At 41.8% G+C, this 22,882-nt stretch overlaps 4 protein-coding genes across 5 annotated transcripts; 2 read left to right on the plus strand and 2 right to left on the minus strand.

The window, feature by feature from the left end:
* The first annotated feature begins 49 nt into the window (after positions 1 to 49).
* LOC115751045 (aspartyl protease family protein At5g10770-like) lies at positions 50 to 3,752 on the plus strand. Its single transcript, XM_030688736.2, has 3 exons — positions 50 to 328; positions 2,026 to 2,487; positions 2,752 to 3,752. The coding sequence occupies exons 1-3, from the start codon at positions 145 to 147 to the stop codon at positions 3,576 to 3,578; spliced, it is 1,473 nt and encodes a 490-aa protein (XP_030544596.1). The 5' UTR covers positions 50 to 144; the 3' UTR covers positions 3,579 to 3,752.
* A 3,127-nt stretch (positions 3,753 to 6,879) lies between these two features.
* LOC115751046 (protein ENHANCED DISEASE RESISTANCE 2-like) lies at positions 6,880 to 19,083 on the minus strand. The gene is made up of 2 exons (XM_030688738.2): positions 19,068 to 19,083; positions 6,880 to 8,169 (listed from the first exon to the last, which is right to left on the minus strand). The coding sequence occupies exon 2, from the start codon at positions 8,158 to 8,160 to the stop codon at positions 7,237 to 7,239; it is 924 nt and encodes a 307-aa protein (XP_030544598.1). The 5' UTR covers positions 8,161 to 8,169; positions 19,068 to 19,083; the 3' UTR covers positions 6,880 to 7,236.
* LOC115750993 lies at positions 10,386 to 14,578 on the minus strand. Its single transcript, XM_030688640.1, has 4 exons — positions 14,522 to 14,578; positions 13,332 to 13,674; positions 13,124 to 13,197; positions 10,386 to 10,822 (listed from the first exon to the last, which is right to left on the minus strand). Exons 1-4 carry the CDS (start codon positions 14,576 to 14,578, stop codon positions 10,559 to 10,561), a joined length of 738 nt encoding a protein of 245 aa, XP_030544500.1. The 3' UTR covers positions 10,386 to 10,558.
* Positions 14,874 to 22,541, plus strand: LOC115751044 (uncharacterized protein sll0005). 2 transcript variants are annotated; one of them, XM_030688734.2, is made up of 14 exons: positions 14,874 to 15,168; positions 15,999 to 16,128; positions 16,231 to 16,477; positions 16,803 to 16,844; positions 16,954 to 17,025; positions 17,147 to 17,282; positions 17,402 to 17,559; positions 18,603 to 18,687; positions 19,193 to 19,392; positions 19,576 to 19,737; positions 20,143 to 20,295; positions 21,165 to 21,425; positions 21,922 to 22,197; positions 22,296 to 22,541. In XM_030688734.2, the coding sequence occupies exons 1-14, from the start codon at positions 15,108 to 15,110 to the stop codon at positions 22,530 to 22,532; spliced, it is 2,220 nt and encodes a 739-aa protein (XP_030544594.1). In that variant the 5' UTR covers positions 14,874 to 15,107; the 3' UTR covers positions 22,533 to 22,541. The 2 variants fall into 2 exon arrangements, with proteins under 2 accessions (XP_030544594.1, XP_030544595.1); XM_030688735.2 differs by having other exon boundaries at positions 14,875 to 15,168; positions 16,002 to 16,128.
* The last annotated feature ends 341 nt before the right edge of the window (positions 22,542 to 22,882 follow it).

A 22,882-nucleotide genomic window follows, 5' to 3' on the forward strand; every position in this document is an offset into this window, starting at 1 on the left:
TGGGTTTGTAGGGGATGTGGCCTCCTTAAAAAAAGCTTATAAAGGCAAACCAAAGATACCAACATCTCATCAGAATCTTGTGCTTTTGAACTGAGTAAAGAGAGAGGGAGAGGGAGAGCAGCACAGCAGGGAGAGCAAGCAAGAATGGCGACTGATTGGGTGTTGCATCGTTCGACATCCATTAATTTTCTGAGTTTTGTGGTTGTGCTGAGCTCTCTTTTGCTCGGCTGCATCTGCTCTTCTTCTCCTGATGATGCTCATCACACCATTCGAGTCAGCTCTCTCCTGCCCGAGCCTTCTTGCAAAACCTCCCTCGCCCCTCAACAAGGTCTCTCTCTCCCCCTCTCTCTCTCTCAGAGTTCGTGTGGTTATTAAGCTTTTTGCAGCTTTTCTTGGGTGGGGTGACGGGAGATTCTAGGAATTTTGCTTGCCTTGTCTGTGCCTTTTACTATCGAGACATCTATCACACTCCGCAGGTTCGATCTTAGAGAGGGTGGTGAGCGACGATCCAAGTAACCAGCTACCGTCACGTAAGAGTCCATAGCAAATTCATTTTCACTTAGTTCATAGGGGGAAGACGAGCCCCAAGCACTTCCCAACAAAAGTTAAAAAACCTTTGGACATTATGTGTTCATAAGGGTGACAAATACCCGTTCAGAAGCTTTCTTATATGAAACGATTCATGGTGTTGTTATAATACATGTATTTCTTACACGCATCTCACTGCTCTTTCGTGCTAGGCTAGTAGAGTCATCGATGAAGGATCGGACGTGATGTCGTACTCACGAAAAGCTTTCCAATTTTGAGAATTGAAAATTGCCCTCTTAATTTTCAAAGAAAAAGAAAAGGAATAAGCACTTTGGTGTCAATGTCAATCATGAGAGTCGAAAGAATAATTAATCCGTGTTCGTCCAAATTGAAAGGAGAAAATGAAATAAGATGTATCGTCTTTTTGACTCGGTCCTAACAAAAAAGTCGGTCGGAGGGTAAAGAGTATATGCTTAATCAATTTCCAAATCTTTCAATTAATTTGCTAATTCTCTTGGCCAATCGGGGGTCATACTAGGACTATTTCGGTGCCTACTTTCTGTGGTCAGCCTCAGTAAACGAAGTCTGCTGCCTGTAGACCTCACCTCGCCAAGCGCCTACTACTTCCAATTTTCATCTCCCAAGCCGGGAAATTCAATGTTGGCCGCACAGCCGCAATGATCAGTCGGCAGGTTTTAGTGGAACATGCCTGCCCTTCAACATCAAATTGATATTTACAGCGACTGTGGTTTCCGTATGTATTAATCTGATCCCATGTGGTTCTTGTTCTGTTCCTTTCGTTGCGGAAACGGCCAAATTTGGTGCAATCTCGATGTTATTCGATAGGTACGTTCACGGACCGGCGTTCTCCTTGCACGGAAAAAAAAGATTTTGAAAGTCGATCTAGACAAGGAGTAACAATCGGATATAGGTCCATTCCAAGAATTCAACACATTCCTGTCCTTTTCACAGAGCAAAAAACAGTCCATGTGAGTAAACAATAGCTTCCATTGGACAGCTGCAGAAGAAACACTTTAGCTAGATGCTTTCTTGGAGGAATTATAGGACTCTTGCTACCTAGTAATATTCAAAGAACAAGTTCACATATGATGTGTCCCACGTTTAAGCCCGAAAGGCCTTTCACTGTCGTTCTGAAAACGAATGAACAAGTAGCAGAAAGAAGAAGAACAACAAGAAGAGAGAAACCACCTGTGCGACCAATTGAAACTTCTTATGGCTCGAGTTCGCTAACCGTCGGTCGGAGGAAAAATGCTTCCCAGACGGCCGACTTGATCGTCGAGAGCCTATGGGTCGGTGTACATTTAGAGAATCGCGTTCTGTTGGATTCTTTGCCGTCTGTGTCCCGGCAACACCAAGTCCAATAGGTCATCTGATTTAGGTTGTCTGGCAAACATGTGTTCGTTTAACTTTAATCACAATAGGAAGCTTCCCCACTGCATGTGATTTGTTCATTGTATGTACTCATCTCTTCCTCAGCTGATGACAAAAGATCATCGCTAAGAGTGGTCCACAAGCACGGCCCATGCTCCCAACTGGTACAGGACAAAGCAGATGCACCAACCCATGATGAAATCCTCCTCCGAGATCAATCAAGGGTCAAGTCGATTCAATCGAGGTTCACCAAAATCACCAGTACCAGTACCAGTACCAGCACCAGCAAGACCGATCGCGTAGGGGACTCGAAGGCTGATCTTCCCGTTCAATCGGGCAGCACGATCGGCGCCGGCAATTACATAGTGACCGTGGGCCTCGGCACACCGAAAAAGGACCTGTCACTCATTTTTGACACGGGTAGCGACCTCACTTGGACCCAGTGCGAGCCGTGCATCAAATACTGCTACAAGCAAAAGGAGCCAACTTTTAACCCTTCAGTGTCAGCATCCTATACGAACATCACTTGTACCTCCTCAGTCTGCTCTGACCTCATTTCTGCCACAGGTAACGTTTTTTCACAATCTAATGAAAATTGGGTTATCAGAGAAAATTCAACTATCTTGAAAGTTAAATGGAAAAGGAACAAATTTTGTTGGCATGAGACAAGAATGTGGTTAACGAAACGAGCTCCGATCGCTGAAGTGAAAGCTTAAAAAATGATCTTAGCCCTCTAAATCTTAACAGAACTCTGGAAGACTTATAACAAGTTTAGGACTGCATCTCTCCGATGAATTTTAAGAAACTTTGCTTCTACATCTTTCTGTGCAGGCAGCACACCGGGGTGCTCGGCATCGACATGTGTCTACGGCATACAATATGGAGACTCCTCGTACTCAGTCGGGTTCTTCGGAAAAGAGAAATTGACACTGACGTCCACAGATGCGTTTGACAATTTTTTATTTGGTTGTGGCCAGAACAACCGTGGCCTCTTCGGCGGGGCCGCGGGTCTGCTTGGACTCGGCCGAGACAAAGTCTCTGTAGTGCAACAAACCGGCACCAAGTACGGCAAGTATTTTTCGTATTGCCTACCGTCGTCATCTAGCTCCACTGGACACTTGACCTTTGGCAAAGGCCGTGGAGTACCTAGTTCCGTAAAATTCACACCCTTGGCTACAATCCCGCAAGGTAATAACTTTTACGGTATCAACATAGAAGGAATAAGCGTTGCCGGGACTAAACTATCGATCTCCTCAAGTATCTTCAGTAACGCCCCTGGGATCATAGACTCGGGCACCGTGATCACTCGCTTGCCACCCACCGCATACAGTGCACTCTCTAGCGCTTTCAAGAAACTGATGTCAAAATATCCGACGGCACCCGCTCTTTCGATCCTAGACACCTGCTATGACCTCAGCAAGTATAGCACGGTGGCAATACCGAAAGTCAGCTTCATTTTTAGCGGCGGGACTAACGTCAACTTGGACCCTTCAGGAATATTGTACGCTGCGAAGGCATCGCAGGTCTGCCTGGCATTTGCTGGGAATGGGGACGACACGGACGTTCTGATATATGGGAATGTGCAGCAGCAGAGTTTCGAGGTGGTGTACGATGTCGCTGGAATGAAGCTTGGGTTCGGTCCAAATGGTTGTGCCTGAAAATGAGCTGGTGATGGGGAGAATCCCTGCACTAGCTCTTGATGTTTGCTGATGATTACAAAGAAAGGTAGTAGAGTAAGATTTTAGAATAATGATCCCGCATGCCGAAAGAACGCGGTGTACAGATTGTTGTTGTAAGCTAAGAATCTGGTTTGGCTTTCATATTATATGTAGGTGCAATCAAGATTGTCCAGATTAAAAGCAAATAGAGGAAAATGAGTGAAAGGAAGACACTGTTACAATCAATTTGATTGCTATGTAAGACGCTGTTGATCATCAATATGACGAGCCACACAGCTTCAAGATTTGCATAAATCAGAGAGCTGAAGCTTTGTGCTATCACCGCCCATCTTGCTTCTCTAATCTGAATTTGGTCATGTTGTGTTGGTCGTTTCTTGGAATCTTCTGCTCAGGTGTTCTTCTTGCGACCAATGTGAACTGAGGGCTAAAAGACGAATCTCAGAGCTAGTTGGTTTCATGTGGGAAAGCACTTGCGAAGAGATAGCGCACCAGCTGCTTTAAGATTCAGTGGTTGAAACAGAAAAGACGAGTTCCCAAAGCAGTTTTGCCCATTTTTGTAAGCCTTTGATGTCATGCTGATGTCCTTTTTCTCGCCCATTAGTCCTCGTGAATGGCCCATTATCAATGTGAAAGGCCATCAGTTAGACAGGAGGATGTCTATATCAGTCGGTTAAATTCGATTTCTTTGGTGAAAACGACGAGTATACATAAAGAATGGAGTGGAAAAAGGAAAAGAAAATGACTTGTCTAGTTGAAACAAGTTGGCAACTGGCGGTGGATGGCACGTCATCTTGAATCGACCTTGTCATATCTCGATTTGAAATCCATCGAATGAAACCATGATGATATATGTAGGATTTATTCACTGTGGACTGTGGAAGTTTTCAAATTCGATCCGTGCTCAGCTTCGTGTAAACCTTGGAACTTCAAACGGATGGACTCCTGGTAATTTAGCAAGTAATTCTAAGATACAGAACGGTTTACAAACTAAATTAACAGCTCCAGTTTTAGATCTCTCCCACTGAACTGCATCTTGCTTTGGGCAGCAGAGCGGACAGCCCTTGTTGTCCGAGTGGACGTAAGCATGATGAGAAGATGACTAATAGCCGACTAGGACGGTAAAGACCCACCAGTCACCACTAGCTAACTTTTATGATCCACGAGGACATTGCAGATTTGAATTGAGTTGGGTTCTTAAAAGGGACCTAAGTTAGTGCAAGCATTCATATATTGGAGAATCTGGAAATGGTGAGGCTGGCCCACTTTCTAACTTCTATGGAAAGTCCCACGATTCAGTTCATCACCTACTTCTTCAGGTGGGTTTTCAGCTGCAGAATCGGTTGATGGACCGGTACCGGTTGAATCGTTGCAGATAGCCCAATTAGGCTCTACTGAGGCAGACTCTTACCTCACAATCATGTGGGCTTTCAGTTGAGGTGAAACTCGCCTCGTTTTGTTGCGGGCTTTCTTGAGCTGTTAGTCGTTACCCTGTTAAGATGGGACTGAATCAAATTCATATCATGATACTTGCTGCATTGAATGTTTTAGCAGGCTCTGATCGACCACTCGACGTAATTCAAGCACTAAACCGAGTGGACATACACAATGCTGTAACTTTCCGTATGGCGGTTTTAGATCACAGTGAACTAAACCCGACATATCACTTTGGAATCCATCGAAATGGTTCTTCGATCAACATATTGTGAATACCCGGGTAATAGCAGTACACAGTTATAAAAAGGCTTGGAACCCAATTCTTTTTTAGGCCGATTCATGTGCTCTAAAACATGATGACTTTGTGCTCTCGGTGTAGCAATACCAGCACATGGCGCTACAAAGCAGCGGCTCCTGCTTCTTGGTTGTCAATGGAATAATACAACTTTCTCAAGAAATATACACCATACATTAGTTGTTGCTTCTTCCTATTCAAAGTAGGGGGGCGAAAGAAAAGTGAAACAAGAAGGAAGTCTTGCAGAATTTGGACTAAGCCTTTTTTGGCCCGGTGATGGCGGCGTGTGCATGCATCTGAATATTGCCAACCGCATGATGACAAGCAGAAAACTCAGAAAAAACGAATCAATATAACAATGCCAAACATGATTGTCGTATAAGAATAATATTGGAATTGCCTACGGATTTGTCATGTGAGCCCAGCCAAAGTGGCCATCGCACTTGAGTTGGGGGGGGGAGGGGGATCAATCATCTGTCTGAGTTCGTACAATTGGCTGCTAGTCGAGAATTCGTAGACTTTCTCCGCCATCGTTTGAAAGCTACCATGTAACATTTGATGAACAGAGTAACCGGAACGATTATGCAAAAGAGAAGGAAAAGCTGTATCCTATTGCCTTCGTGAATCAACCAGCGTGAAACATGATAACACTCTTTTATCCGAATTTGATTTATACACTTTAACCATGTTTTAAGGAAATGGAAACTAACTGTGTTATGTAAACAGTTCAGTCATGCCAGGGAAATGCACTTTATGGAACGGTTCCACAAATACCTGCTCCCCCTAGAATAATCATCAACTAGCCGACTAGTGATCAGTGAACTACCACCGCCTTCCCAAGAGAAAAAATACTCCAGAAATGAAACCCCCAATGATTCGAGTTAGTCTGAATTCGCAGATTATCATGATCGAGAGCACATTACTAACTTTCTCACGCCTCAATATCTAAATGTTGAAGGTTGCAATGGGAGCCACGAAGTCAGCCAGAGCTCTTTGCCGGAAAATTGATCCAGACCATGACAAACAGGTGTCAGTGCTTCCCGCTCCGACTTGCCCTCTAATGCTTCAGTTGACAGTAGAATGTAACAGTAATAAAAAGGTTGGGATGGAAGGGGGGGTTCCAGGAGGGTTTTAAACAAGAGTTGCTGTTACTAACTGCGTGCTTGATGACTGTCGGTCATCGTCTAATCATGCAATGCCCCACGCCATGTACCAAGAACGGGACAAGAAACTGTTGAAAAGCAGTGCAATGATTTCAGGAAAAATGGAGGTCCATGGACACCAAAATGCACAACCTGAGCCCACCAAATTTCCAAGACGCTTTCACTTCCCAGAAGCTCCGATTCCCAATTTCATAGAACCACCATCTACAAATCAAGTCTGGTGCTTTTTGGGACATCAAGCAGAAAAAGGCTCCTTCCTAAAAGAGGCACACGACTCAGATGGGCAGACATCATCAATCTGGGTCGTCCCATCCCAGAATAAGCACACGACGGACCTCACCCGCACAAAGGAAACGTCAATCTTGTCAAAAAGACATACTCTCTTCTCTTCTTACACTTCCTCGTTTTCTCCAGATTATTGATAAACAAACAAAAAGCGTTGCATCATCAAAAACAAGGATGCTAGGAACAAGTGAGCTTTTCCAGAAGCAGAACTGGCCAATGTTATTTCTCGCAATAAAAATGAGATTCAACTATCTACAAATATCAGTGCTCCCCCTCAATTGAAAAGGGTCAATCCAATTTCACATCAGGTGTTTTTTCTTCTTATTTTCTTGTTTTAGCATCAAGTCAGCGGCAGAGGACGATTAACTTGAACGCGGACTGAATTGAGAGCAGAGTGAATTGAGGGCTTGAAGGAAAAGGAATTTCACCTCTGCAGTAATCTTCTCCTTCGCCCTCTGAATCAATCCTCATCGTCCTCGTCCTCGTCCGCGGAAGTATGGTGGTTCACCCTAGCGAACCCGTGCCCGCGCGCGTGAGGCTGCGGCTGCGGCTGCGTGTGGGGAGTGTCCACCACGTGCACCGACGACATTTCCATCTGGCACACTCTGACGGCGCCGATCAGCTTCTCCGGCAGCTCGTCCTCCGCCTGGGCCTCCACCACGAAGCCCATGTCGATGGTCACGCTCGTCACGTACCCCAATGCGAGGTGCAGGATCGCGTTCGCGATCTTCGAGCTCGCGATGTCGACGTCGATCTCGAAGTAGTTCTCTCCTCGGTAGTAGTTACACGTCAACGCCTTGCCCAGCAGGCACGCGCTGTAGTTGCCGACCGCCTTCTTGACTATCCACGGCCCCTTGACGATCCGGTTCACGATCTTGAACCGGCTGTTGCGGAAGCTGTCGTCCTCGTTGACGAAACGGTAGAGGAGCGAGCCGGCGGGGATGGGTTCCTCGGCGACGAAGTAGAATACGGCGCTGTGCTGGTCCTTGCCGGGGACCTGGAGGTTGACGGCGAAGATGAAGGACTTGAGGGAGCGGCCACGGGACTGGGCCTTGCGGAGCGCCTGCGCGACGCGGTTGTCGGGGCGGGCAAGTACGTTGTCCAGCTTGGCGGGGGATCTGAGCCAGTCCATGCCAGCGGGGGAGAGGAGGTAGTCGCCGGAGGGGGACTTGTGGCGGTTGCGCAAGTAGGTCTTGGACCGAAGAGAGAAGACGTCGCCGGGAGGGGAGGCCCAGCCGTTGGTGCCAGTGTGGAGGTCCACGCGGCGGAGGGACCCGCCGTGGATGGACTCGGCGATCCAGGAGCGGTCGGGGGAGCCGGATCTGGAGCATTCGGCGGAGTGGTCGGGGTCGGAGCCCAGGCGGTGGTGCTTGGTGGTGCACATTCTCTCTCTCTCCGCCCCCCCGAAAACTAGAGAGAGAAGGCAATAGCGATGGGAAGCGCGTGTAGGGCAGAGAGAGGATGGGAAGCCGGGGAATCAGACTGGAGTGGATAGTGAGGTGAGGTGAGACAGAGATTGGGGTTTGGTGATGTATCGTTGCGGTACGTGGAGGAGACACCCCTCGCTTTTCATAAAAACTACGAAATTGCCCTTCCTCTGGACAATTTCGTGCATTTCATTTCTTAACTTATGCTAATTAGACGAAAAAAAAGATTGGTTGGCAACATCCACCGTTAATTAATCACCACCGTATCAATTCGAAAGATGATAAGTACAAGGTTTTAGGCTGAAGCGGACTTTTGCAATTTCTTGAAAGTCAATCTTTTATTCTATTATCCTCCACAATGAATAACTTAAATTTGACGAAATCTCCCCCATGTTATAGAATGCATTTGAGAAATCTCTTATCTGTGTGCACAAATCAACTTTAAGAGGATAGAAGACGGTGATTATTACAATTTATGCCTATTGTTTTGTTTGTTGTTGAAGAGAAAAGGGACCCCAAATACGTCAAAGAACTAAGAATACGCGCAAGTTTCGCTAAAACATATCGACTTCCCTTAAGAGCTAGGCCTTCCTTTTGCAACAGTAGCGTGAGACTAAAAACGCTCTTTTGGCCTCATGTTATGGTGCTTGACCACCCTCATTCACCTGTTGTCTATTACCTTGATATTTAGCTGTCGATTTGTCTCTATCTTTTGAGTCACTTTTTTAACCTAATTCTCGATTAACCCATCAATCCTCACCATTTGCCAGTCACAATGATTGGATTATTTTGATATGTGTAAAAAAAGTAAGTACAATAATTAAGATTGTTTCTTTTGTTTGCTGCAGAAAGGGGACCCTAAATTTGCCATATAACTATCTAAGAACACGCCGATTTTGCTCTCAACAAGCATCGATATATATCCAATCTTAAAAAAAAAAAAAGGCATGGATATACCAATATATATAACTAAGTTTGGAAAACATTTTTGATATGTAGGACACATGCAGCCGCTCCTATGCCATCTAAAAGTACATCCCTTCCCTCGAGAATTAGGCATTCTTTCTGGCAATAGTGCCATGGGATCAAAACTACACTTTTGACCTTGGATTTACCATCGCATAGGGTGATGTGTGTCGATGCTACATGTCAAACCATAGGAGTCGTACATGGCGTGCTACAGCTGAACCTACGAAACCAAAAAAAAAAAAAAAAGGAAATTCCTAATCCCGTGATGCATAATCCATTATACAGCTCAACCTCATCCGCGAGTGGCAGCTTACGTAGATTCTCGAACAAAGGAATGGCAAAAATGCCCAGCTCTTGTTTTTTTTCTTGGGAGGGGGGGTTGTCTGTGTGGGGGTCGAGCGGAATCTTAACGGGGACGACCACTTTTCGCGTACTCGTTGACTCCCGTTGATGTTGACGATCAAGATGGGGACACGTAGCCGAATAAAGACATAAAAGACGAACGAATCCAACCAACATCTTCGTTTAACCAAAAACTATGGGGGAATAGCCCCCACATCGCGTCATCCGTCGGCGTCGACATGCCCCCTCTTTGCAAATTTGGGCGGTGGGTTTGCAGAGAACCCCACCACAAGCGGCGCCGCTGGAGACAACTGAGAGAACGCCGACAACGATGACGACAGAAGCCACAATTAGATACGTAATTCGTCCACAGATGTCAGCAAATTAAGTGATGTAAATTGTCCCACAAGAAAGAAAGGAGAAACGCAAAAAATAAATAGGAAATTGTGAAATTACATGCCATTTCTCCAATATCTTTTTCTATTTTCTTTTTGGGACGTGTCGATTTCGCGTGATAAGATCAAAGTCCATGCCCATGCTTGGAATGAAGTGCAAGAGAGAGTGCGCAGCCTTTGCCACCATTTTGATTTTTCTTAAAGGCTAAGGATGGGGAAGGAGAAAAGCATTGCCTAACAATGGACTTTCCGTCTCTTCCACCATTAGACTCCCACGAAAAGATCACTTTGCTCTGCTACTGTGGAAAGGTGGACCACATTGCTGGCAACGACTATTCCTCTACTATTAAAGTTTTGCCCAGCTCTTAATTGTAAAGGAAAAAATAAAAAATATATATCCTTGCCAAGTGAAATACTCTGTTTTCATTTGGATCAACTGAATGTGCAGACAAGACAAGACCAACTAAAACAAAATGTGCGGACAAGATAATGGTAATTTGTCAAAATCACTTTAGTGAGCATAGTTCATACGGTCAGCATCCTACCAACACAAGCATTTTCCACATCCAACCAACAGCTTGAGGCTGTCTAATGCAAAAGTCAGAGCCCCGAAAGAAAACTTCCTTCACTCACGAAAAAATATGCAATGTCAGCTGGATGGCTGGTTGCAAAGGTAAAACAGAATGACACCAGACAAATTGCTTCCAATACACCAGCCACTCATTAACCATCTACCTAACACGAATGAAACCTGGAAGTCCAAAGTACTCTGTACAAAGTAAGAGCAACGGCTTTGAGCGTAATCAGAAGGTATGATGTAAGAAAACATGTGTGAAAAGTTCTTGCCCCAAATATCTAGCAATACATCCTTTGGATTTTCCCCTAGATGGATCATCCTTGAACTGTAAACTTCCTGCGCATAATTAGAGTACTGTTAGGTTCCTCATAACTGCAAGCGGACTGTCTATCTGTTTAGTGTATGATAAAAACTCTAGTGTGAGCCCACCAAAAAAGCACAGAAGGAACCATCATCTTCCGAAATGTATACATTTGGATTAGAAAGCTGAAAGTCAATCTTACAAATTCATTTCCAGCCTCTCAGAGACACAAAACGTAGTATATCTAGATCATGTTGTCATATGGTTGCTAACCACCATGATAAATAGGATGGTAAAGCCACAACACTTATCTAGGAAAAGAAATAAAAAGACAGCAAGCACATGATGCAAAGATCTACTATGCTAAGGCTGTACATAATGCAGATAACTGCCCAAATTGGTCTATTATGTAGAGGTAATACAAGATGAGCACTTTTATGAGAAACACTGTCACCAACTTTGAGACCAAAAGGTTTAAATTCCTTAAAAAACACACACACACACACACACATAAAGAGTTCAGGAAGTCCATAGCCAAATGGGATTTAAACATTCAGAGCAGGATAGAAAACACAATTACTGGACAAATTGGCCAAAGCAATGCACCTAGGAGAACCAGAAAAAGGCCGGCTACACTTAAGAGACTGAGGAAGTATTTCTCATTTTCATATCCATTATTTCGCAGTACAACATGGCAAAAGCAGTTTACATGCATAAAGAATGAACAGAAGATGTCCTTTACAAGTTAGTCAGCATTGCAGAATGTCTCTGCTAGTTATATTACAAAAGGAAAAAAAAAAATGAGAATCAAACAAATTGCAAACCAAGAAAAGGAGATAGTGATTGAAGTCAAGCTCCCAGTAGCTTCAATAGTTCCCTCAAGTCACCCCAAAAACAGGGGGAAATAAACTTTTACCACCACTAGGACTGCAAAAAAGAGGCTTTCCCCTCTCTTCTCCTCCCTCGAGAACAAGCAGGTAAATTCTTGATTGTGAGAAAGCAATTCTAGCAGGCCTCTAAGTATTTTGCATCAATACGTGGCCAATGAGAAGAGAAGGAGCAGATTAAACTGCGTTTGTTAAAACATATTTAATGCATCCTAATCTAGCATGTAATTAATTTACTTCCCACCACAATCATCATATTCCCCTGCGACTTTCACCCGAACCAAAGCTACTTCAAAGCCATTAAATCAGATTGGTCAACTACACAATCAATATAATTGTATCTGCAAAAACTGCCCTTCCTACTATTATACACTTAAAATAAACAAAAGTATCACTCAGATAGGAAGTAATGGACCCTTCGGCTTGTGGGCATTTCTGGCCCCTCCCAAGTGTTTATAAAAATTCTTAGGGTGCATTTTTTCCGCAGAAAGTGGATGTTTCGAGAAACATTTTCCTAAAAATACTCGTCTGTATCCTCCACAAAAATGAACGAACAAAGAATATTTCCATCAATCATGATAATGTTTAGACATAAATCGTTGTCAACAATGACAACATTTTTCATTGACTAACTATTTCAAACAAGCGATTATTTTAAGAAAAAATATTTTAAGAAAAATATTGTCCAAATCAAGCCAAACAAGCGATTATTTTAAGAAAAATATTTTCCAGGTCATTCATATTCCACGAAACAAACAGACCTTAATGTGTAATCACCCACTTGGCACTCTTCCAATTCTCCACAACGAATCATAATCCAGTGAATCTGTTGTCAACCCTCAGATGTGCCTTCTCAATAGCACCTAGGCACCTATGAAACCTTGTCCAATTCTCGATAAAATATCATAACCCTAGTTTCCAGATGTTTGATGAAATTCCTGATGGGCAATCTTCAACCTTAACACTCTTACAACTCTTCATCAGATAATATTAAGCCCTTGCAACTAATGTTGATCCTTAGTAGTGCCTTCTCAAAAGCACTCAGGCACTCTAACTTTGTTATAGCACAATAGGAAGATCACCGCAGATTTGCAACAGTCAGAATAAGATTCTCCACAAGATAAGCTTATTGATCGGAGCAAATATCTGTCCACATGAACTAGTTGTAGAAATTGCTTTCACTGACCGAAACAAACAATTGTCGACATGGCAGGATTACATTCCTCTTTCAACTTCTAACAACTCCAAACAATGGCAACAGCAGCACCGTGCTAATCTTCCTTCTAAGATTTATTTTCAACACTTCCAACATTATCAACAAAATGCATGGACTATATGACAGCGAACGTCGCAAAATCGCAACGAGAATACGTTCCATCATCATGAACAGGAAAACAGGTCCGATCATGACAGAGCAACTCGCGGAACAAATCAGGGTTTTCGGCAAACCTTCGCTGTCACTAGCAAATGGCCAAGTTCTTCAGTGAGCCTTTCTTCTCTGAGGTTGCTTCTCTGTAGCCAATCTGTATATCCAGTATACCTTAGGGACGAACAATTCAGAAGCCAAAGCATCAACAACACTTGAATGTCGGGGTTGAAATGCGAAAGAAGAAACGGAAAATGGAAAGAAAGAAAGGATGTGGGGTTAAGAGAGTACCAAAGCGAAGACGTGAGCAGCTATTAGAAGAACCACCAAGTAAGGCGCTGCTTCTATGATCCACGGCCTCGAAGACGTTTGCTGGTTTGCCATTGGAAACAGACGATGCTCCGGCAAATCGAAGCTCCAAATCCGCCTTAGGGTTTTTGCAAATTTCAGTGACTTCGTCGGCCAAGGGATTTGCCAATCCGGCGAAGAGAGCGCGGGGTCGTCGGGATCTGCTCTCGGCGGGAAGAACGGTATTCGAGCTCAACAGCTGGGGAGTCGCTGTGGGAGCGACCCGTACACGATGAGCATAACCTCCTCCCTTTTTTTTTTTTACCCTTTCTTTTTGCTTTTTCCCCTAAATTGGCCCTAGCGAAGCTTAGCCCGACATATTTTCCAAATTTTCAGTCACTATTTTTTTTTCTTTATTTGTCGAGAAGTAAGTAGTGTTCTAAAACACTCTATTTAATTCCATTTATAGATAATATTAGATGGATCGTTAGACAATTATTTTAGAGAAAATGACATATATAATCCATAAACTTTCACCCAATATGTAATGTGATCTCTGAACTTTTAATTTGACCAATATGGTCTCTAAACTTTAACTCAATGTGTAATGTAATTCCTAAAATTTTAATTTGTTCAATATGATCTCTAAAATTTTAATTTGATCAATATGTTCACAAACTTTCAATACATTATATAGGTTTTAAAATAAAAAAATGATAATTAAAAGTTCATGAACTATATTATATATTGGACTAAAGTTTAGGAAAAATATTGGTCAAATTAATAGTTCATGGACCACATTACATATCGAGTCAAAGTTCATGGACTATTTATGTCATTTTCTTAACATTATATGGATGAGTTATACTTATTTGAATATTTATTTAATTTTTTCAAGTTTTATTATTTTAGTATAGTGATTCTCAATCTGTGTTGCGAATTAAAATAGTGATATAATGTGTTTAACTAATTATAAAATTTCAAAAGAATTCTTTTTTAGTTATAAAAGTTTTAAAAGAAAAAATATTTTTTTTAAACCTTTAGGTGCAATTCCAAATGAAAAGTAAATTTTTGTATCTTATTGGTGAAACAAAATACTTGAAATTCAATGGACCCTTTATTTTCTTCGTTTTTTTCTTGTGAAAATTGCCCAACGATTTTTTATATATTTTTTCAGTAGTAATTTTGGGTACTATTGCATGTAACTTAGGCTTAGCGGTTCTAGAACCATCAATAATTGGTGAACCCATGGATCCATTTGCAACTTCTTTGGTAAATTATGAGAGAAAGCACGTGTTAGTTAGGATTATATTTTTATCTTTCACCGAATATATTTTAGAAACTAAATTTCATTTCCTACATATTTTTAAACTTTTCGAAAACGTTTTGGATGTATTATCGTCGATGCGGACTTGCGAATCAATTCAAAAAAATATAAATGTTCTTTCTTATTTCAAAACACATTTGTTATTTTTCAATTTCAGTCCATTTCTTCATCCAATAATTGTATGAAAAAAGGTAAAATTCTCCTAACGCACACATGCTGAGGCAACCAAAACATCGCCGGCGAGAGGAGGCGGCTCGGTTACCCCCGTGAGGTGCCAGGTAGGCTCAAATCGTGAGACGTGGCAGTTTTCTCATTCTCAATCAGATCTCTCTCCCTCTTTACCGGAACCTGGCGCTTCACTCATTCTCCTGAGGCAATTCATCGAACAAGTGCCGTGCACGTAACGAAATCGCGAAGCTCACTCCAATGGCTTCTCATCCCGAATCAAGCTCATGAGCTCTGTCTTTGCACGCGTCGGCCGCGGCCGCCGCAATGTCGCACTTCTCTCCAGGGGTAATCTCCTACTCTCCGCTCTCACTTCCCTCTGTTCGCTTCCGACCACACGCTGGAGCTCAAACGGAGCCTCCAAGGCTTCGTAGATTGATGCTAATTCTTCACCTTTTTGTGCTGGTGGTAGACGTTCTGGATCAGGAGTTGTGTGGTTTTAGCTGAACTACTTGTCCCTTGGAACGCTGATTGCAATTGCATGTTGTGCTATAGCGGTTTGATCACGTTAGTCCGTTGTTGTCTAATGGGTGTTCACTCCTAGGGGCGTTTCATCTATTGAGCGACTTACATGTATTCATAAATCGAATGATCGTCTTCGTATTAATTCGCTAAGTTTGCTTATGCAATCATATTATTTAGGATCTACATACCGGCATGGCTTGCTTTTTCCTCCATTTCCATCAGAGGGGTGTTGATAGTTTGAACTGACTTAGTGCTGAGACATTCGTTTGATAGGCTGCCGGTGGAGAATCCATGTTTCACTTGTTCCTGGTTAGACAATAAGTAGTTATGGGTATTCCAATGTGCACACCGCTCCTTAAGAAATGGTACTTGAGATGTCTTCTAGGGCTGGTGTTTGCTACAAAGTTCCTCATTCTAATGGGTTGAGATAGTTAAAATGGCTCAATTTTGTGGATTTGCATTACGACAACTGTATTATCAGTTTATCACTGGTAGTGTTCCACATGCTATTGTGTTGGAGGAAGAGCAAATCTTCTGTTGCTTTTAGTGAAGTTAATTTTAAGCATGCATGGATACTGTTGCCTACATTGATCGTCCCATCCCATGAGGAAATAACGTTATATCCTTGCATTTTCGATTTTGCGATTGCCTAGCAGGTTTATGCCGTCATAATGGAACTGAGAGCCCGGTGGGAAACCTTATATTAATCGGTAGCACAAAGGACATTGGAATTTCAACAAGACAAGAAATCTGTTTCCTGCAGTTATTGTCACGGCGATATTCGTGAGTAAAATGTTTATCTTGAGTAGTTGGACTTTAGATTGATAATGATCATATGCCCCATAAAACGAATTACTCACACCTATCACCACTATGTCTGTGAAGGTCCTCTGCAGGATTTACCAGCGTGCATGGTGAAAGGCCGTCTGCTGAGTACGCAAAATGGAGGAAAGAATCATTGGAAAGTGAATTTGACCATGCTCTTGGAACGTATAGCTCCAGAAGCTTCTCTGCAGTTTATCGATTCGGTCCCTTTTTAGCTTTGTACAGAGCAACAATTATTTCATTCCACGTGTTGCAGATAACCATTTGGCAGTTTTTTGTGCAAGACATGAAGAAACGAGCTGTTAAGGTATTGTCACTATGACTTAACACCTATGCTTAGGCCCTACTATGTGGCAAACTGGGCACTTTTGTTATTGGAATGGTCTATTAGCACTGACTATAAAATCTAAGATGCTTTATTTTGGCCGATCTGGACTAGAGATTTCTGCATCTTTGCTAGTCTTGATGTTATCATGCTTAGAGTAAGTTTACTTTGCATGGGCTGGGGTGTTACATGGTAAATTTTAAAGCTTTGGATTTATGAGATATTAATGGTTTTGTTTGTCTGAACTTCTTTGCTTTCTTCCTAGTCATATCTGATTTTTTATGGTATTTTTGTGTAATTCCTGCAGTTTCGCGAAACTCTTATACGCTTGGGTCCATTTTATATCAAGGCAAGTCTTTTCCACCCGATCTCCATGCTTGTTCGTGTAGAATCGGTTCTCGCTAGTCATAACTTCGCGACATGTGGTTGGCTGAAGTCTTATGTTTAACCTTGTACAGCTTGGTCAAGCTCTGAGCACTAGACCAGATATTTTGCCCTTAATATATTGTCAGGAGCTAGCTAAATTACAGGTAAGTAGCCTTTCTTTCTTTTACAATATTCTTTCTAATTGTAAACTGTGGAAATTGTTCCAGATTTCGATGATTCACTAGAAGCTGATCATAGTACAGCTGAAATTTCCTTTTGTGCTAGGATCAAATACCACCCTTTTCAACTTCTGTTGCCATTAAATCTATTGAGACCCAATTGGGAGTTCCTATTTCAAAGATTTTTGCGGACATCAGTCCAGAGCCAATTGCAGCAGCATCTTTAGGGCAGGTGTACAAAGGTCAAATAATCACTTCTATGAATGGAAAGATAATATATCTGCTTCTCTGTTGCTTGGTGTTCTTTCTCCGAACTAGACTTTAACATTTCCATCTCTCTTTGTTGTGCCAAGTCCTGCAGCTCACCTTCCTTCTGGAGAGCTGGTTGCTGTTAAAGTACAAAGGCCTGGAATGACGCTTTCATTGACCCTTGATGCTCTTCTATTTAATATGATTGGTGGTCAGTTGAAGAGGTTTGCAAAGGCGCGCAAAGATCTTTTAGTAGCAGTTAATGAAATGGTGAGCATTTTCGTGCAAACCTCTGAAAATTCCTCTGACTTTCTTGCTAGTTTCTGTTTCTTTACTAGACATATTAATGCTGGATATCCAACATTGTGAGAGTTGGTCATCTTTCCAAAAACATTTTCAAGGTTAGTCTGGAAATGCACAATCGAACTATGCAGCAATGCCATTATCTGACTTTCTGGATCTTCCCACCAGTTGTTGGGCACTCTCTGACTCTATTTTCCCTAGTGTCCAGGACAAACTTCTTTGCTATTAGTTTTCATTGGGGGAGGGTGGGCTATGCATATGGTCAGTGGGGCAGGCAAATATTAATTTCAAGGTTTGGTGTGATTTTGGGTGTAGCTCGTCTACACTGAGTAGAACTTCTAAGCAGGGGTAAATGTATTCATCAAGTAGTTTCTTTCTGCATGGACTGGTGTGAACGCAGTCAGGTGCATCTTCTCCTTGGACAGACTCAAAACTTTTCTATGAAGCAGTTATTATATCAAATAGAGTACTTGTAGTCGAGCGTCTTCATTTTCTTCTTAGTAAAATTTCGTGGCAATGTCTGAAGTTGGAAATCTTACTGTTTGACTATGCTGATGAATGCTAATCCCTGCTCCCCTTGATACCCTAGAGATGGTTATATTATATGAAATTTCTGCTGGACTAAGTTATACATGTATGGCTCTTCATGATCGCACTTGCTATTGCATTAGTTGTTTCAGACATTCTGAGGGTAGAATATTTTTTTTTTTTTTGTTCATTTGTTCAGTGCCAATTCTAATTCATGCAACACTAAGACATGAAAAGATAGGCATTTCTCATAGCATTCGACACAAGACATGAAGTGGGTTCATATTGTGATGATTTGGATATCTCAGATTTTGTGATATACATTAATTTCTATTGGTGGGCGGCTATGTTACAGTGTCCAAAATACTGATGTCAATTGGGAGCATGCACTTTCTTGGCCTTTTTTTGTTTTTCTATACGTATGAATTCCCATTTGCGTTATATTTTATCAAGGACGTGGTATATTCTCTACTTATTGACAGGTTAGACACATGTTCGATGAAATTGATTATGTTCTGGAGGGGAAAAATGCAGAACGCTTTGCTTCTCTCTATGGTTCCGTCCAATGTGAGTCTATATGCCATATATTCAATAAGCAAAAAATATCCTGGAGCTGTAGTATATGTACTTTGAAGTATCCCCAGAATATTTTCTGATACGTGTACGTCCATAGTTCAATTATGGCTCATTTCAGGATGATTTATGATTGGATCTGTCAATAACTTAATTGTTTATGGTCGCATGATGTTCTTCTTTCAATAGTTTCATAATGTTTCTTATAAGTACTAATTTTTCTTTAATAATAGAGTCATTCTTGCAAATTCTGGATATTTATTCCTGAAGTGTGCAATATCCATACTAGAAACATTCTTTGCAGTATCCTTTGCCAGATAGCTGGGACTTTTGCAAAATGAACACCACTTTCCGTTGACAAAAAGCAATTCCACCTCTCTCTCCCTCTCTCTATCTATCTATAAGAATGGATGGCTAAATGCATGTGTCTGATTTGGAACGATATTGTAGCTATGGACAATCTTCTGTTGGTGCACTGATTAAAACTTTTTCATGATAGTTGATGACCAGAACATGCAATCAAAAGCTGCAATGAGGGATACCAAATGCAAAAATACTAACTTGGTCAAGGTTCCAAAAATATATTGGGATTTTACTCGCAAAGCTGTTCTGACAATGGAATGGATAGATGGAATTAAACTCACAGATGATACTAGCCTGAAGGAAGCTTCTTTAAACAGAAGGAAACTCATTGATCAGGTGGAAAAAGAATACCTTGTCATTTTTTACAGGGCCATAGTCCAACTTTTTATGTGTGTCTATTCGCTGGCATCGTCTAGATATTGTTGTTATTCACATTGAATGGAAAGACAGTGCCCATTTTTTCGCTTGAGCTCATTGAATGATTCCTGAAAGTCGCCTAATTTGTAGTGTGCTTTATAGGGATTATACTGCTCATTAAGACAGTTGCTTGAAGTTGGATTTTTCCATGCCGACCCACATCCCGGGAACCTTGTTGCAACTCCCAGTGGTTCTCTCGCCTATTTTGATTTTGGCATGATGGGAGACATTCCTCGCCATTATCGTGTTGGACTAATTCAAGTGGTATGAGCATTCCCTTACTGCACTTGCGATTTAGCATTGCTCTTTTCCTATCAAGGTAATGCAAGTTTATATTGTTTTGGAAGAATCAGAAAAATTTGTCAGCCGGGACTCAAATATACACAATGCCCCCAGAACATGGTGATTGCAGTTTTCCTGGAAATGGATCCCATAAACTGACAATAAACTCCCCCCAACCAGTGCGCAAAAGAAGTTAAAACGAAAAGGAATTAAGAAAAGTTACAACCAGGCTGCATGGCTGGCACCATATGATCTGCATATTCACACGCTCTCTCCTGTAAACAAGTTGCCTGTGTAGCAGTTGTGAGCATCCTGCATCATTTTACCTGAGTGTTGTCATATGTAATGTGCTGATTCGACTTGTTGATCATTTTCTCTCCTTTCCAGCTTGTGCACTTCGTTAATCGTGACTCTTTGGGTCTAGCAAATGACTTTCTTTCTTTGGGATTCCTTCCTGAAGGGGTTGATGTACAAGCAGTTTCAGATGCATTAAAAGCATCCTTTGGTGGTGAGGGTACCAGACAATCTCAAGATTTTCAGGTTTACTCTATTAGCTGCTACAAGTTTTACTTTTTACAAGTTCGGCCATTTTTGCAGATGCCTGTTTTCATATCAAATAGCCAGGTCATTTGATCTGTTTCTGCATTCGGGAGAAAGCATCTAGGTTTTCATGTTCATAAAATTGCTCAGAAATACTGCAATGAATGAAACAATAGGAGTTTGTTGCTAGGTAGCTGACCAAATTGGTTCGTCTTGTTCATATGAAACCTATCACTAAAATATTACTAGAGCAGGATAGGACCAAATGCTGCAAAACAGCCTTTCCCTAAGATATGAAATGGAAACTGTTACTCGCAGATAAGTTTTGTGAACATGTGTCTAGAAGTGAGCAAGGAATATCTTTTCTTCTTCTGTACAGAACTTTGTGCGCTGATAAATTGTGCACAATTGATTAATGCCACTAATTAGCTGATGTAATTTGCTCCCGGTGGTTCATTCTGGGTAATTCTTTGATGAAAACCATGTGTCAACTAGAATTTGATTGATGCTTTTCCTGTCCATATTGACAACCCTCTGATTTAGCCTCATGTCAAGAAGTGGAGCAGAATGATCATGTGTGCTTTTGTGGGTGCACGAGGAAGTATTTCACGCGCATTTTTGTGTCTTATGAAATGAGAAGAAATCATAAAAGACCTAATTGTGAGAAGAAATCATAAAAGACCCAATTGTGTATGCTTACTGTTAATTGTAGTTTCTGATCGAGACGTAAGTAAAATTTGTTGAAGCTGCTGATCAATCCCTTTGGCTTTTGCTACGATCTAACCAAAAAGTGTCGCATAGATGTTATGGACCCTTACTGCACAATATGGATGAAACTAAACTGTGAATTACTGTTGTTTTGATTGCAGGGAATAATGAATCAGCTGTATGATGTCATGTACGAATTTAATTTTTCACTCCCACCAGACTATGCCTTGGTGATAAGAGCTCTAGGATCACTAGAAGGGACCGCAAAACTTCTAGACCCTGATTTTAAAGTTGTTGAGAGTGCTTACCCTTTTGTCATTGGGAGGCTTCTGGCAGACCCCAATCCTGATATGAGAACAATTTTGCGGCAACTTGTTATTCGGAATGATGGATCTATAAGATGGAATCGGTTGGAGCGACTGGTGGGCCGTTTTTCCTTGTCCCTTTTTTTTTTATCTTGCTTATCTAGAGGACATGATTGCATATTGTCGGAAATGTGTACTTTTTTCTCCAGTTGCATCTGAATGTGAAATTCTTCCATGGTACATGTATCACTTGACATATGTTTTATTGGGAATGTGAATCCTTGGGCGTACATTCTAGTCAGGCTGCTGTCGCTTACTCTGAGTTACTAGAGTGAGACACACATTGCCGCATCTATTTGCAATTATATGAACAATTTGCAACCTGAAATATCACCTGTAACTGAATGTTTGTCTGGTGAATCTGTTTTAGTTTCTGAGACAATATGCTGCATATGGTCTGTGTAATGGTCAAGAAATCCTCAGGCTGTTTGGGACAATTATATAGACCTTGATTCTGTCATCGTGTCATTGCTCTTGTGAATCCTTGCTTGCTTGTGCTTGCTAATTGCTGTCCAACCTTGCTGAAATTTGGATGGCCTTTCTCTCGTTTCAGATTGTGGCAATATCTGAACAGGCATCTGAGTCTGCAGAGGACTCCAACACCAGAGAAAGCTCAAACCCTCTGGGCTGGAAATCTTTCGACATGCGTGCTGTTGTTGCTGCTACTGAGGATCTTTTGCTATTCATCCTCTCTGAAAAGGGTCTGAGGGTGCGCATTTTCCTCCTTCGGGACATAATTGAAGCAGCAGATACCTTTCTACTGAATCAAGTACTAGGTTGGACATCGCCATATGAGAAGGTTGAAGCTGTAAAAAATTCAGACTCGGAGGTTTGCAAAAAAAAATTGTGTGTTTTGGGAGGTAGAGAACATGTGGGTATCATATTCATAAGAAGAAGCTTACCGATTTGTGATATATGTATTTGCAGGCTCAGTCTATGGTAGCAAGGGTAGCTCTTGGATTCCGATCTCTTGGACAAGCAGTGAATATGGCCCCTGAAGTGTGGTCGGCCATGTTTCTTCGAATGGTATTGAAGCCAGAGTTTCGTACATTTATTTTAGACATGCTATCTACTTTATTAATTCATTTGAGTCATAAAGCACCAGAGACTTACTGGATTTGTATGTCTCAACTGATTCATAAATTGGTTGACAACCCTCGTTGAGTTATAGCTTGAAACAAAGCTTCTTCCCTGCCAATTCTTCTTTTGGTTCCCTCCCTATCCGTCATGCAAATTTCCGTGCCAGAGTGGAGTTGTATTTGGTTCTGCAATAACTATGACCGTGTCCGACATTGGTCTACCTTTTTTTTTTTTGTTTTTTGGTGAAAACATTGGTCTACTCTAATACAGTGACTAAAGTAGATAAATTACCTGAAAGAAACCTCTAATTGGTTGGCCTAGGCCACATTTCATGCATTAAACAGCTCAACATGTCTGTGCATATGCCTGGTTTCCTGTGTCCTTTTGAGGAGTTGTTTCGGATGCAACAACAAAAAATGCAATTCTAGATAAGT

Source organism: Rhodamnia argentea, chromosome 4 (assembly GCF_020921035.1).
Source record: "Rhodamnia argentea isolate NSW1041297 chromosome 4, ASM2092103v1, whole genome shotgun sequence".
Taxonomy (NCBI): Eukaryota; Viridiplantae; Streptophyta; class Magnoliopsida; order Myrtales; family Myrtaceae; genus Rhodamnia; species Rhodamnia argentea.